Source organism: Micropterus dolomieu, linkage group LG04 (assembly GCF_021292245.1).
Source record: "Micropterus dolomieu isolate WLL.071019.BEF.003 ecotype Adirondacks linkage group LG04, ASM2129224v1, whole genome shotgun sequence".
In the NCBI taxonomy this organism is placed as follows: Eukaryota; Metazoa; Chordata; class Actinopteri; order Centrarchiformes; family Centrarchidae; genus Micropterus; species Micropterus dolomieu.
In genome coordinates, this window is record NC_060153.1 from 7,081,036 (window position 1) to 7,097,138 (window position 16,103).

General features: G+C 40.2%; 1 protein-coding gene across 2 annotated transcripts in view; it reads right to left on the bottom strand.

Annotated features, from left to right (window-relative positions):
* Positions 1–1,584: 1,584 nt before the first annotated feature.
* The window catches only part of arhgap10 (Rho GTPase activating protein 10), a 33,542-nt gene continuing 19,023 nt past the window's right edge, over positions 1,585–16,103 (bottom strand). For both annotated transcript variants that reach the window (XM_046048440.1, XM_046048441.1), the window contains exons 7-17: positions 15,078–15,182; positions 14,274–14,403; positions 13,630–13,736; positions 13,368–13,462; positions 12,493–12,574; positions 12,274–12,316; positions 12,096–12,164; positions 10,842–10,916; positions 6,829–6,913; positions 4,070–4,128; positions 1,585–1,741 (exon numbers count right to left, since the gene is read on the bottom strand). In XM_046048440.1, the coding sequence (XP_045904396.1) occupies positions 1,632–1,741; positions 4,070–4,128; positions 6,829–6,913; positions 10,842–10,916; positions 12,096–12,164; positions 12,274–12,316; positions 12,493–12,574; positions 13,368–13,462; positions 13,630–13,736; positions 14,274–14,403; positions 15,078–15,182 (960 nt within the window). In that variant the 3' untranslated portion in view covers positions 1,585–1,631. The remainder of the gene's footprint in view (positions 1,742–4,069; positions 4,129–6,828; positions 6,914–10,841; positions 10,917–12,095; positions 12,165–12,273; positions 12,317–12,492; positions 12,575–13,367; positions 13,463–13,629; positions 13,737–14,273; positions 14,404–15,077; positions 15,183–16,103) is intronic.

Consider the following 16,103-nt stretch of genomic DNA (forward strand, 5'->3'; position numbering starts at 1 on the left):
GTACAATTTTGTCTCTAGTGTCTTTGGACAGCTCTTTGGTCTTGGCCATGTTAGTAGTTGGATTCTTACTGATTGTATGGGGTGGACAGGTGTCTTTATGCAGCTAACGACCTCAAACAGGTGCATCTAATTTAGGATAATAAATGGAGTGGAGGTGGACATTTTGAAGGCAGACTAACAGGTCTTTGAGAGTCAGAATTCTAGCTGATAGACAGGTGTTCAAATACTTATTTGCAGCTGTATCATACAAATAAATAGTTAAAAAATAATACATTGTGATTTCTGGATATTTTTTTAGTGGACATGAACCTACGATGACAATTTTAGACCCCTCCCTGATTTCTAAGTGGGAGAACTTGCAAAATAGCAGGGTGTTCAAATACTTATTTTCCTCACTATATATATATATATATATATATATATATATATATATATATATATATATATACACACACACACACACACACACACACACACACACACACACACACACACACATACACACCTTTTTGAAGATACACATGCCATTGATTTCCTTGTCAATTCCAACATCTAACTATGAATACTTCTGGCAGTGGCTATTCTGATTATTTTAACAACACAGTAATGACATTTGACATAGAGGAATGATAAGTTTTATTAAATGCCTAGATCAGTTTTGAAATCAGGATACCTTCCACAGATGAAATTTTATCTTAGGAGGTCAAAAAAAGTGAAGAAAAAGTTATATGGACAGGTGAAGAGATTTCACACTCAAAATATGATGATATGCAGTGCATCTGCAGAGAGACAGTTTAAATAGCTTCAAAGGATGCCTTTGAAGACAAAAACATTGGTGACAACTCACATTTATAACATCTCTGAAACCATTTCAGATAGCAGTGTGAAATTCTGGCTTTGCTTCTTTCCCCTGCAGGACATGCACACACGCCAACTTCAGAAAAATATTCGAGTCTCTCCAGTCTGGAGAATTTCACGCTGGATAATCCAAATTCAATTTCAATAGCGCTGCCTTTTTACCAGAGCCTGATTCTGCAGCGGGTTTCTATGAAATAAGATCCACCAGACTTTCACTGCCTCAGGGAAGAGGGATTATTTACTTATCTTCAATTTGCTCATATTTAGTTTATAAAAAGCTTGCTGAGGTAAAACCTTGTAATGTTAGCTAACATTATTTCTTCAATCTTTCTTCCTATCTAATCTCACAAATGGAGTGATGCACAATAGCGGTCCATCCATGGGTGTATAGAGTAATCTCAAGAGAGGGCTTAATTTGAGAGGTCCATTTCATTTCACTTCACTGGTGGGCTGCACAACAGGTACAGCAGGCTACACAATCCTCCTACAACAACTTTAAATAAACATCAAAATGACCTAAGAAAAGGCAAAAAAAATTCAAAACAAGCAGCATCAATTTTCTTACCCAGCAGTCACTGAGTAGACAGAGAAGAGATGGAGTGACAGCAGGGAAGGGGGAGTAAAGAGAGTGGGAGTGAGGGAGAGAGAGAGAGAGAAAAAGCATGTGGAGTGAGAATGAGGAGACAGACAGGATGAGCAGAAAGAGAGAATTGAGACAGAGGAGGGAGGGGTTGTGAAGATTGGATGAACTATGACCAGGGAGCTATGAGCACTCACTTGGCCAGATGCTTCATAAGCAGCCCGAGGACTTGTCGATTCCTCTCCGGTAGTTTGTGGACCAGGCAGTGGATGGCTTGGATGCGAGCCTCTGGACTACCGCCCTCTGTTCAAACACAGAAGCAGCCATACAGTCGCATTAAACCACAAGGATTTCTCCGCACTCCTCGGGTGGCAAACAGCCAACGCAGCTGCGATCTAATACTGTACAACATTAGCAAACAGCTAATTTTAAGAGATGAGTGATACACTATATACACTGTTAACTACAGCAAAGTACAATCAGAGTTTAAGGTTACTGAAACAGAAAATAAAAGTAATTTAGTGGAAGAACAGAACCCTCTATTACTTTGAAAAACTATTGGGATACATTCTGGAAATTGAGCAAAAGTTAGTGGACCTTTAAGGACATAATGATCAGAGGCTATCACCCTCAAATATTAAGAGTTAGAGGATGATACATTCCACTTTAAATAGGGGAAGAAGAGGTGTGATAGTGATATATGGTCTGAAGCCTCCCAGAATTTGGCAGCAGGGTCCACTATGCTGGCGAAGGAGATAGCTTTACGTTACTGTCGCTACCGTATAAAAGGGTTGTGTTAAAACCCCCAAGATCATCTCTTAAACATTTCCTCACACATGGGCATCTGACCGCCCACACACACAAACAAACACACACACACACACACACACACACAATATCATTACTATGGGAACGACAAGGATTTAAACATGGAAAAAGCCTCTTATGGATGCTGTCATCCATCAAAAAAAAAATATTCATTGCTAATCCATTTTTCCCCCTCGTTATGAGGGCATTGCGAGCGCCTGATAAAAATGTCAACCTGATCCAATTATAGCACTTGTAAAGAGATTCAAGTTTGGCTTGCTTTAAAGACATTTCATACATAAATGATGTTATGTGGGCGAGAGGGGAAAAAAAGTGTCTCTTTGCTGTTCAAGGTCATTCACTAGACCATTTGAGGGCATGCAAATTACAGCATATTTTTCATTTTAAACCTTTTAGCTTTAACATTTAATGGCTTATTTGGACACACATTTCCAGTAGCAAGTTAAAATAGGTAGAAATTAGAAATAGAAACACAGTATGAAACAGTCTGAAGTGTTAAAAATGTTTTAGCCAAAGTCAGCTGAAAGGCTATTTAGGCTATTTTTTACTCACATTTCTCATCATCAACTTGACTATAACACACATTAGTGAGCGAGTAAGACATTTCTGAAACTACACTGAACAAAATTATAAATGCAACACTTTTGCCCCAATTCATCATGAGCTGAACTCAAAGATCTAAGACTTTCTCTATGTACACAAAAGGCCTATTTCTCTCAAATATTGTTCACAAATCTGTCAAAATCTGTGTTAGTGAGCACTTCTCCTTTGCCGAGATAATCCATCCACCTCACAGATGTGGCATATCAAGATGCTGATCAGACAGCATGGGTATTGCACAGGTGTGCCTTAGGCTGGCCACAATAAATGGCCACTCGAAAATGTACAGTTTCATTCACGAGCATGCAGATGAGCTTCTCTGAGATGGTTCCTGACAGTTTGTGCAGAAATTATTTGGTTATGCAAATCGATTGTTGCAGCAGCTGTCCGGGTGGCTGGTCTCAGACGATCTTGGAGGTGAAGATGCTGGATGTGGAGGTCCTGGGCTAGTGTGGCTACACGTTCTCTGCGGCTGTGAGGCCGGTTGGATGTACTGCCAAATTCTCTGAAACGCCTTTGCAGATGGCTTATGGTAGAGAAATGAACATTCAATTCACGGGCAACAACTCTGGTGGACATTGGCTCCCTCAAAACTTACGACATCTGTGGCATTGTGCTGTGTGATGGAACTGCACATTTTCTAGTGGCCTTTTATTGTGGCCAGCCTAAGGCACACCTCTGCAATACCCATGCTGTCTGATCAGCATCTTGATATGCCACATCTGTGAAGTGGATGGATTATCTCGGCAAGTAATAGACATAGAGAAAGTCTTAGACCTTTGAGTTCAGCTCATGATGAATGGGGACAAAAACAAAAGTGTGGCGTTTATAATTTTGTTCAGTGTAAGTAAGAAGACAAAGGTATAACATTAAACAGTGCACTTTTTGGAGAGCACTAAGTGTTTTAAAGTCTAAATATGAGGAATAATACATACACAAGTATCATTCAAGACATTAACACACAAATGGCTTTCACAGGATGAATCCTTCATTCAAGAGGGTTGCCCACTATAAGCTATGTTTCCTAAAAGTTAGTAAAAAGTAATCTAACTGTTTTGACTGCATGTTTTCAATAACTCACTGAAGCAGAACAAACCAGTGCGTAAACTGAAATGTAGATTTCAGACTGATACAACACATTTACACTGTTGCTTATGGTCTGTACTCAGATCAGGCGGTGGTATAAGAGGTGTTCAAACTTACTTGCAGGGCTAATAAACTCTTTGTAAAGTCCATAGGTCATCAACGGCTCAGGAAGGCTCCTTCATAGAGATAGCGAGAGAAAGAGAGAAGGGTGGGGGTGGGGTGTGGATAGAGAAGCAGAGTTGAATTGAGCTAGGAGGGACAGAAATAGCTGGCACACTGTTTTATAGGGTCTGCACACAGCAATGATTAATGTGGCCAGGCCAGGGGATGGAATTAGATGGCGCACGCATTGAGATAACCAAGTTCATCTGAAGGTACTTTCACACTGCAGCTGGCCAGTGGCCAAAGGTGCTTAGCCTCAGAGGAAACTGAGATTGACCCTGTTTCATTCCAGCAGGCCAGACACAAAGTAAAAGACAAGTTAGAGCAACACTCTGCATGGTTTAATATAGCATAACAACACAGATGTGTTTATATATAGTTTAAAAGTGACTAAATGTTGTGGTAAGAACTGGATGACTAAATATAATAAAGCTCTCCTTTACTTGTGGGTGTTGAGTGAGAGAGGACTGAGTTAGTGTCCAACGCCCCACAGCCCCTTACATCAAACTGCTTCCTTGGAAGGGTCAAAGCTTAAATTTTGCCCATCAAAACACAAGCTTAACCTCTTTCAACAGGACTTGTCATTTCCATCCTGATCAGAATACTTATACTCCCCTGCTGTTATACAGGAGGGGCCAAATCAAATATGGTATCAATAGCGTTGATAGCTATTTTCTCAAACCAATTATTAAAACAATTCTGACAATATTGTGATCATAGTTGATATTTTGCTTGCATGACAATACTGACAGTATTAACTTCTTGCTGCTAACTGCACATGTTTACAATAACAAATTGCCATTTAAATTAAAGTGGCTCAGCTTCTTGCAACTAATAACCACATTTTTAATCTTTGAACTTCACCCACACTATCTGTCAACCTGGAAGGAATTGATGAACATGGAACAGGCATACAGTAAGCAATGTGACCTTGCAAGGACTTAATTATACAAAAAGCACTTGCATAAATAATTTTGTCTATTTTTAAAAAGATGGAGTAGACGATGGATAAAATGTGAAAAACGTAAAAGTGAACCGAGGTCTCCCATATTCGTCTAAGGAGTAAGTATATATATGTAAAAAAAATCTTCCATTTACCACTTGGGGTTTCTTGGGTCAGGAGTGGATGTGCTTAGACACATGGCATCCCTGAATAATACAGATTGGTGGCTTATAAAATGCAGTGTTTCCTCTAGGATTTTTTTCAGCAGCGGGGGCAGGACAAACAGGTTTCTGTTGCTCCACAGTGATGGCACAGCATGTTTTGGGCATCACCCCTAAGCCTTAACGGCAGGAAAACCCTGTTAATATGACCTCAGAATCATTATAGATACGACTGTTCATGTTTGCCTTTTGTGTCTTCATTTTACAGCTCCTGACATTTATCTGTAGACATTAATATAAAAAAAAGGCAACATGAGAAACCTCCTCCCTTCTGAGGTGCATTTTATTTGCACATTAAAATCCAAAAATAAACGTCTCCTCATTAGCTTAAAAGGACTAGTTTGCATCACTAATTAGCTTTACTAACCTCAGCTCCTCAGGTCACCTCTGTCCTTTCTTTTCCAAAACCACTTTTTCAGACTGAAAACTGAAAAATAATTTAACCAGTCTGTACAGGACAGAGCTGCAGGCTACGTCAGTCTAGTCTAAGTTTGTACCTGATGTTCTGAACACTGGACAAGTAGGCAGTAATAAAATACAGCTTCCAGATACTTACTATATATTGAGCTAATGTTAAGTTACATTGCAGCTATGTAACGTTAGCTGCGGTAGAAGCTTTCCTGCTCAGCTCAGTCTGAAGGGGAGGGGAGATGTTAGCTAACTTAGCGCTAACCGGCTTCACTTTTCCTGCAGGTGGGAAACATCAGACTTTTCTTGGTCTTGAGAAGCTAACACACTGTAACAGACACCGTACATTTACTGACAGAATATTTTCCTCCGCTCGCGTTCACCGTCACTTTCTGCCGCTCGGACAATCAAACACTCGCTACGCACCCCCCGATTCAGAGTTACGCTGCTCTTATAACCATCTGTCGCGTATGTTCTGCATAGAACGTGGAGAGGAAGCGAGCTTTGAGTGCTGCCGTGCTCGCACAGTGTGGGAGTGAAAACATTTGTAGCGCGTGGTTTAATGATCGTGGGAAATTTTAGCAGTGGCGGTCGTGAATGCATAGAGAGGAAACACTGAGATTAATCAAAATGATCAATTATGCAACAAGATGCTTCTGGACTAGTTATGTCATATTCTCTGTTTGAATGCATCGATACAAAGAGAACCAATTACGAAACTTAACTTACATCTGAAAATGTGTTCAGGGGACACATTACTCCAGATTCAACCAAACAGTTAAACTGATCACAACAAAAGTTTAGGAAATGATTAGCAAATTAACAATATCATCAGTGCCTATTGGGTAGAAATGTATGTTTTTATGCCTGTAACCAATGATTATTTTCATCAGCGATTAATCTGTTATAATTCTTTCTAACATTTTATTGTTTTGTCTTTCAGAAAATATTATATATACTTACTATAAGATAATGACAAAATAAAGAATCAAATCCTCATATTTGAAAAGCAGAAAATTGGCAGTTATCAAATTAGTTGCCAATTCATTTTCTGTCAATCAACTAATCGATTAATGGATTTATTGTTGCATTTCTGGTTTGTCTGTGTGGGAGAGTGTGTTTTTCATCCCACTGATGCTTACCTCAGATAAAGCTTCAGTGCACTCGTTATTGTCTTCACATCCCAGTCCTCGCTAGTAGACAGATCCACATCATTGCTCTTCTCATCTGAATGAATCACAATCATGAAAGAAATTCTTACTAGAAAATTCATTGACTGAGGAAACGGCACAAAGCACCAACTCATTATTCTTTTAGCATTTAGCAGCCGAAGACACTGTTTGATTTTGTGGGCAGCCTAGGAAGTCCAAATATGTAATATAAATATGTAACTTGTAATAAGTCATATGAGGATAAAAGCAGTGCTACTAGCCTTGGGGGTCGAGTCTAGCCCCAATGGATATGTAAGGAAGTTACAGCTTCTGTAGAGGGCTGCTGGTTCTACACTCATTACAAGTTTAATTAATCCCTTACTACTTCATTGGCTCCACAGGGATTCCAGGGCTGTTTTGTGCTGAAAATTCACGGGGCTTTAGTCACACCTTAAGTAACTTCTGATGAATTACAGAGGATGTGAAAGTGCAATGTGTCAGTGAAGTGTTGTGAGCTAGACACATGTACTGTACAGGACTCAGGGTACCACACAGACTTCAGCTTCATGTGTAGGTGGTCTGTGTTACTGGGAAAATTTATCTTTTTTATTTCACCTAAGCACTGCAACAAGGATGACTGTGTGTTTCTCCACCTGCTCTGTCTACAAAATGGCCTGTTCAATAACAACTTCTGAAAGAAAAGGTTTCTTGTAGAGTGTTTGCAGCCAAAGCTGCGCCTCGGTAAGTGTGCATGACTTGAAATTGATGGGGTCTGCACAGGCTCTGCACTGCGCTCTAGCACAAACAGGCTTGGACTTGGTTAAGTCAAGGACGCAAAACACAATTTTGGCAGTAGCCGTTGGGGTAATATTGATTGTGAAACTGCTAACCACAAAGCAGCCGCAAGTTCAAAGATGTAATTCTTTGTTATTTCACCTTAATTATCTAAATTAAGCTATTGGGGACATTTACTGTTCTCTGTGGTGACTTTAGCATAGAAGCAGCTCCCATGACACCCTCAGATGCAGAAAAACGTTCTGCCGTACAAATCCATTCCAAAAGAGAGATCTGTCAAAATTCCCTGACCATCACACATTTTCAAAACTAAGTAGAGGCACATGACAGACTGCACCAAATATCATCTACTCAACTTTACCCAAAATAAACAATGTTGTAGATGTGTTGAAGCGTACCAAAATTTAAAAAAGGAGGAGAAGATGCAGGGTGTATGGTAAAAGAAGTGCCAGCTTTTATAGCCTAGTGCAATGGTTCTCAACATTTTTGGCCCTTTAGAAGAAGCAATGTCAACTTCGCACTTGTTGCTTCCTGTATGTTCAGTTTATGACCAGTTCAACTTTTTCACCTCGGGACCCCTTAAGTCATCTGTATGCTTCTTACGAAGTTCTTGTCGGATGGTCGAATAGCTTCAGAAACCCCACACATTTCAATCAGATTGGAAGGGGGGGGGGCGTCCAATCTTTTCTGTAGCTTTCCAAAACTGACAATCCGACATTCACACCCACTTCACACTGCGATTCGCCAGCAATGTGGAGGTGAGAAAGGAGCCTGGGTTTAAACTTCTGTCTCAATTTCTATTTTTTTCCCCTTCTTTCTACAACTATTTCTGTCACTTTATGTGAACACATGAGTGCAACACTATGAAAGTCTTCCAGGAGAGACTGTCTGAAAATGTGCACCCTTTTATTGAAACAATATCATCTCCTCTCACTCCTCCTTCAAGTGTGTCCATTGGGAACAACTACAAACACATTTGATTGACGACTCGTTGTACAAACTAGTTCTGTTCCAGCATAACCTGACACTTAGATTTGTCTTGCAACTCCTTAGAAACCACTGACTCTCTCTAAGAAAGCCAAGGCCGACTAGGTGAGCTAAATCAGAGAATGACCCTCCCTGATCAAAGAGGCGGCCCACTAGCCACAGTGTGCGGGACGTCACAGCGGAAATGCTTCTTGTATGTGAAGATTCTCAATCATCCAGGTCATCGTTATCCAAGGGAGATTAAAATCAAGGGCAACTGGTCTGTGCAGTGAGGAATGCACACACCTATATATTGGGGAAACCAAACAATGATTACATGGCTCCACACAAAAACTCCTCAGGTCGAGACTCAACAGTTTACCTACAAGGGACACTCTTTCAATGACAACCATGTATATATTTTGGACAGGGAGAACAGATGGTTTGAAAAAGGCCTTTTATACCAGAATAGAGAGACCATCTCTGAATAGGGAATGAGTGCTAAGGCGCCACTTATGCAACGCTGTCCTTTCATCTTATCTCTGGAGAGTGATCAAACACTCATAATTGACCTGACCATCTGACCATGCCAACAACAGTCATTCAGACTTGGCCTCATTAACAACAACCACAACAACTACACAGCCAGGAGCACTAACAACTCAAGCGGTATCGATCACCTTGAATACTACCCCACAGAGGTTAAATGGCTGGGATTCCCTACCAGTCAGTCAGAACTGAAGAAGCCCTTCGGATGAGAGGCGAAACATTATTGAAGTATCTTCATCCAGTTGCCCTTGACTTTAATGGTAGTTTAAGTGAACTAACCCTTTAAAGTAATAATAAGTTTTTTCAGTTCTTTATTGTTTTGAACCGATACTATTTAACAGAAGTAGGAAGCAACATAGAGCTTTTCAGCATCTGGTCAGCTCTCTGGAATAAATGGTCCACCATGTTTGACACATCATACAGTGTTCATGGTAATTTCTGCCTTAAACCATGGAAAAATCTCACAGCATCCCTCAAATTTGCCTCCCTCTGCAATTATATCTATAGAATCAGGACATCTAACTCAGCAATTATCACAGCCATATCCAGACCAACGCCACACACTCTCCTGCCACATGCTGTACAACAGACAGGTCAGAGACAGAATGGAGCTCACTTTTACAGTCTTCTTCCTGTTATATTGCTGCCTGACATTCAATAGGTGCCGCTCTCTCTGTACTGTAATATGATGGGAGATTTGTTTTCTATCAGCCTGTCCTCTCTGATTGGACCCTGGCCATGTCGGTGGGTGAGAGATGAAAAGGAGGAGGAGTGGGAGGATCCAAAGTCTTTCTTCAGGGTTTAAAGCTTGCTTCACCCACTCACTGTGAACTGTTGTATGCATGAGATGTTTGTGAATGTGTTTGTTTGTGCGGAAGTAGTACTAACTCTGTCATACATAATAGTCCTTTCAGGGATACATAAAATAATGATATAAGCATATATATATATATATATATAATTAGTTTATCCCCTCATTCACAATATAATGTGGAATTTTATTACCACAGACCAACGCTTCTTTTGCCATATTCAGGCTTAAATGGAACTTCTTAGAGTGCAGCAGCAGAGTGTTAATGGAGTCTACAGCATGAGTCGGCAGGTTGGGAGTCTGGTAGGTTTTGGAGAGGAAGCTGAGACAAGCTGGCGGCTGCCTGAGTTTGTTGTCATTCTGGACACAGCACTGAAAGTGAGCTGGTGTCTGCTGGAGACGGCAGGAAACCAGAGAGCAGACAGGGAGCAATGGAGGACAAGCTCTATAGAAATGGAGTTGAGTGAAAGGGATTGAAGACAAGTGAGAGGCATAAAGGAAATCGAGAAAAGCGACCGATAGTCTAAGCCAGCCCCGAGAGGCCGTTTTAGTGGTGTGTTAATGAAGCAAAAGCCAAAAAGTGCAAGGATGTGGACGAGGGAGACCCTGTCTGGTTGTCTGGGAGATATTTAACTGAATGGAAGTGAGGCAAAGATAGACCCAGGCACTTGTTGCACTTGAGGTTTTGATAGGCTGAGTCATGGGCTGATCGTCAGTCACTATCTTCTAAGTATTGCCCCGACAAAAGATCTATTACGTCAGCACATTCAACTAACTAGGGGGTAACCTAATATCACAGAGATAGTGCAGTAGCATTTAACTTTATTCAACTCTAACTCCATGGGAATACATTTCCACAGCCGAAAGAAAAGAACAGACTTACCAATCATTAATGAGAGGAGCTTCTGGACCTTGGAGCTTACGCCAACAACTCTGTACAGGCCTTGGTCATTAATACCTGAGAAGTAATAACAATAAAGAAACTTTATTTGTATAGTACTTTCCTTATTAAAGCTGTACAGTGCTTTACAGGAAAAGAATATATCAAGTAAACAGTAAAAGAAGAGGCAAACTAAAACAAGCAACAAAATCATAAAGAATGAGGACAGAATATTATATTTTCACGACAACAACCCGGTATGTGGAAACTATATAGCAGATACATGAATATGGCATTGCAATGTCCCCTCAGTAAGATAGATGCCTATTTGCATAACGAAATACTGCCCACGTTGAGAGGGACTAGACCAAAGCTGAATTTTGGACTGTAAAAGAGGCCAAATAAGCATGTGAAGACTGAAGCAAATTAATAAGAACTTTAGTGCTACATAATGAAAGGCATTAGTATTATCTACAGTACAAGCTGCCTGCAGTACTTGCGAGTCAGCCTTTTATTTCAATATTGGAGCAAGTCTGTCCCCTTGTGTACAGACCAAGACACTGCACCCATGTTACCTTTTATTATCAACTAACACTTATGTTAAATTTCCCCATATAAATCACCTCACCTGGCCTTAACTGAGCTTTTATATATTTACATTAGTGTTGTAGTACTCGAGACCGGTCTTAAGACCACTTTTTGATGGTCTTGGTCTCGCATTTGTACTCGATTGTCTCGGACATAGAGGACTTGGGATTTTATTTCAAGACCAGTCAAGACCATAACTTTGGAATATCAATAAATTGCTTTTGCATTATCTGATGTATTTGTTAACATCCTAACTTTGATTGGATGTAAAACGTATTTTTTCAAATGCAACCAATAACCATAACTAAAAATGTGTTACCGTTAATGATTGTCACCCCTCCCTGTGATGGTAAGCATGGAAAAGGAGTATTAAACAAAGATGCTTACGTTGATTTAAGTTTTTAGTGTTTGTATGTGGGTGTTTTAATGGGAATGTGGCTCTGTCAGATCAATTTGAGAACTATGATCTCGTTCCACATTTTATTTTGTGTCATGTAATGTGGGGAACTAGTCTTGGTCTTGACTCGGTCTCGTACTCCCTCGGTCTTGGTCTCAGCCCCTAAAAGTCTTGGTCTTGTCTTGGTCTCGATAAACTCTGGTCTTGGTCTTGACTTGGTCTCGGTTTGGGCGGTCTTGACTACAACACTAATTTACATATGTGAAGCTCACCTCTCGTCTCTATGGCGCTGATGGAGTTCTTCACAAAACTCAAACCCATATCATCCAGCTGAGCATCAACTGCAGATGGAAGAAAAATAAAACCTTCAAATGTGGCGAAGCGTTGCGTTCATGAAAGTTAATGATATTCTTTTACAGATACAAAGTCTGGTACGTCTAGAAAACTTACTTCCTCTTTCTTTAGAAAGAGTTCTCCCAAGATAGTGTCCAATCTGTAAAAAGATTTTTAAAGCTTATCAAGTATAAGTGATTTACAGAAAAGAGCATGTATATGGAAGCATATTCAACTAAAGAGAATTGTTCTATATCTTTTATAAAAAGGCAGTTAAGAGCTACATGAGTCAAGTGTGAGTGGTAGATGATGACATAGTACAGGCGGCTGACTCACAGGTTCCTTCCCACCCATGGCCTGCATCCAGAACTTGTGGTCATCCTCTGACAGAGCCTGTACGGTTAGCACTGTCCCTGGCCTTGAAAAGAGCCATACCAAATCAGCATTAGGCAAAGCCTTAGAGCTACAGCTCAAGTAAAGCATTAGCGGATGTCAATATCAATATGAAACATCAAATGTGCTTAGCAATCTTAGCAGCAGCAACAACAACAAGAACAACAACAACAGGAAACACCCTCTCCCAAGGGCATTTGCACCTTGGATTTGCAATAACTACAAATATGAAGCCTATTATTCATCCAAGCTGGTTTATGACACCTACAATCATGGTGAACCAGATGGATGTCAAGTTACTCATCCCAGTCAGAATGGATGTGTGGACTCCAATTTCCATACTAAATCTGGGGTATTACTCTTCTATTAATAATACAGAAAAGGGGCAGGGCAGAGTTAAGTTGTGTGACAAAATCAGGTATCTATTACAGGAGGGAACAGCAGGGTGTGACAAATCCTCCCAGCTAAGTGTGTGAGGGCAACCCAGTAAGACAAATCCTGCTGTCCTGCCCTCTGCGAGTCAAAACACATAGAGCAAGAAGCTAAAGCGTAATCACCAAGTGGAATATCACAACAGATAATCTATGTGCTTTGTGACCACTATGGACAAGGCACATGAGAATATTTTGCATTGTGTTCTAGCAAGCGAGTCATCTGGGAGAACATTTTCAAATAAAGCAAGTGTGTCACTTGTGGCATAACGCAAAGTGATACCTGCATCTACAAGCATAATATCATTACAGTGTGCAGTGTGTGTGTGCGTGTGTGTGTGTGTGTGTGTGTGTGAGACAGAGAAACAGTGTTAGGCAATGACGTACCGATCTGTTATGTCGAGCTCTAAGCAGAACCTCCTGTCCAACACGTCTGTCGTTTTGCGGACACAGGATTTGAGTGTGACAGACTCTCTCTCACCCTGGGAAAAATAAATAAATAAAAAATTTGTGGTGACAAAAAAAAAAGAATCATAAATAAAGCATGCCATTCTGAAAAATGCAAGACTGCATAGTGAATGCGTTTGAGATATTGTGTGGGGCATTAATAAACACACTGTATAACACTTCGTGTTCTATGACTACTCACAATCTTCCCACCAGATCTGTGGTCAAATGTCACCATGTGCAGGATCTTCTGCTCTTTGACAAAAGTGCAGTACCGTTTGACCCAACTTGAACCAAAAGGGGGTGGCCCTAGAGAAACAAGGTACAGCGATGACACAGACATTCCAATCAATATTGCTTAATTGCAGCAGTGTTAGGGAAGATACCAGACATGACAATGTGTGCCATCAAAACAACAAAACAATCACTTTGTCTCTATTTCAGTAACATTTTGTTGGTGCATCACACTGCATCACTGCTGCTGATGGTAAAAAAAAAAAAAACACATTTGAACCTCCATGTTTTGTTTTTTGTAGGCATGAAAGAGAATTACTAGTCTGTCCAAACTTTCCTGCAACCCTTATGATAATGTCACAGACAACCGACAGCAGGTACAGAAAACATTTCACAAGTCAGGTTTTAATATGGGGCAAAACTACACTTTTACAGGAGTTGAAAAGAAGCCGTAAAAGCCGCCCTTCTGACCATGACATTGGATCGCGTATATTTGGAGAGTATGTCATGCGCTCTTGCCTTGACTACATTTCCATGCTGTAGTGCGTGTTATGAATGGGTGTAATATGACACCCCATATTAAAACACATTAGAGCTATATAAAGGTCTTACGTTTTTCCTGTACATAGAGGTAGCCTTCACAACTGATAGGGCTCGTCTGTCTGTATTCTTGAGGAGTCTCCCTGATCCTTTTCATCAGCTCGTACACCTCTGATCGCGCACCCTCAAATCGACCCCTTGTCTGGGAGGGAGAGGAAGCAAACACACGCTCCAGGAAGTCACTTCCTGTTACTCAGTGGTTAGGTAGGAAGATCCTCTTAATGAGAGGCCACAGCAAATCAAGACCTAGGAACTTCCCTTAGAAACCCCATTAAGCTCTATGAAATCAGTTGAATTGTTAGTAGTAATCTAACACCAAGAATAAAACAGAAATAAGACGCAGTTGAATAGGAGAAACCAAACTGATGCGGGTACAAAGTTAACAAGTGCCTGAAGAAGTAAAACATGAAGCAGAGTCAGATATTTTTTTAGAATTGGGCGGCCAGATGAATACAAAAAGGGAAGTAAATGTTGGACTTGGATCTGTCAGTTAGACAGATAGAGGACTCCAGTGGCCCATGAAGCTCTGTTTTAAGCTTTAGTGGTTGTGTTAAGTAGGAAATTGTTTGCTATGTTGTGCTATGGTTAGCGATAGGAAGTTGGTAAGCTGATAATAGATTAAAGTTTTGCTCCATCCTGTCTGCCCTTTAGTGGTAAAACATTTTTAAATTTCACTCTGGTACCCATTACACTCAAAACCTTTTCTATTCTTTGGGTAGCACAAGAACATGCAAATAGTATACAAGCAATTGTCATGGTTAGAATCCTACTCATTACAAATTACAAATATAATCATAAAATATTTATATTTCTTACATTCTGAATATTGATCTGTAGTGCTTTTTTATAATGGTCAAAGTCCTTGGCGAGCTCAAACCCTTGGTGATAAAAGGTGAAGACCGTCTGAAAGAAGGCCAGCATCTAAAAAGATCACAACAGAGGACTGTAAGACTCTCATAACATGAAAGAATTATCACGAAAAAATTACTATTTGTATGGTTTTGCTTCCAACCAAACATGCAAACAACACACCAAAAGAAAGAGAAGAGCACGCCTTTTTTTCCTTATGTGCCTGCACTGTATTAAAAAAAGGCCAGCACGTGCCGAGTCTATGCGTGATTATAACAGCCGCTCACCTTCGGCTGAGGTCTCAGGCATGTTCAGTGACGAACAAGTTGCAAGTTTATCACCACAAGCTTGGCTTTCCTTTGGTTTCATCTTCTGGTATCATTTAACACATCTCTGTACATTTTTATTTGCTATTCACATCACTTGTCACTGATCGATCGCTGCGTTCCATCACATCAATTAAACGCTTTGGTGGCGCTTGTAGCCGATTTTACTCACGGAGTCTACTACAGCTGCTTCAGGCTTGATCGGCTGGACTTGCAGCCTCTCTTTTCCTTGGTTTGTGTAGTTTAGTGACTTGTTTAAACAGACTCCTTACTCATTTTATACTTATGACTGTTGTTTTTGGAGGTTTGCGACTAACCAATGAAAGGAAAAAGCACTCGCGGAGATCTTTCAATTCAGTTTATTGATTGAAAGTTAACTAAATAATTTTCCGTTGTTTACTTTCAACATGGATCAAAAAAATACCATAAATTCGTTTCCCACAACTTATTTGGTCACTAAACTATTTCACTCCTCTCTCATATAAATATAAAAAAATTTGCAAGCTGTAGTCTTTCACCGTATAACACTACCCATGATGATGACCTAATTAGGATGAGGAGCGATCTGATACAATTTCCCAATACTTTTATGTAACAGTTATTTGAAACAAGAAAAAAATAAAATAGATAACCTTGCTTGTCCATAACAACAATAAAAATAATAATA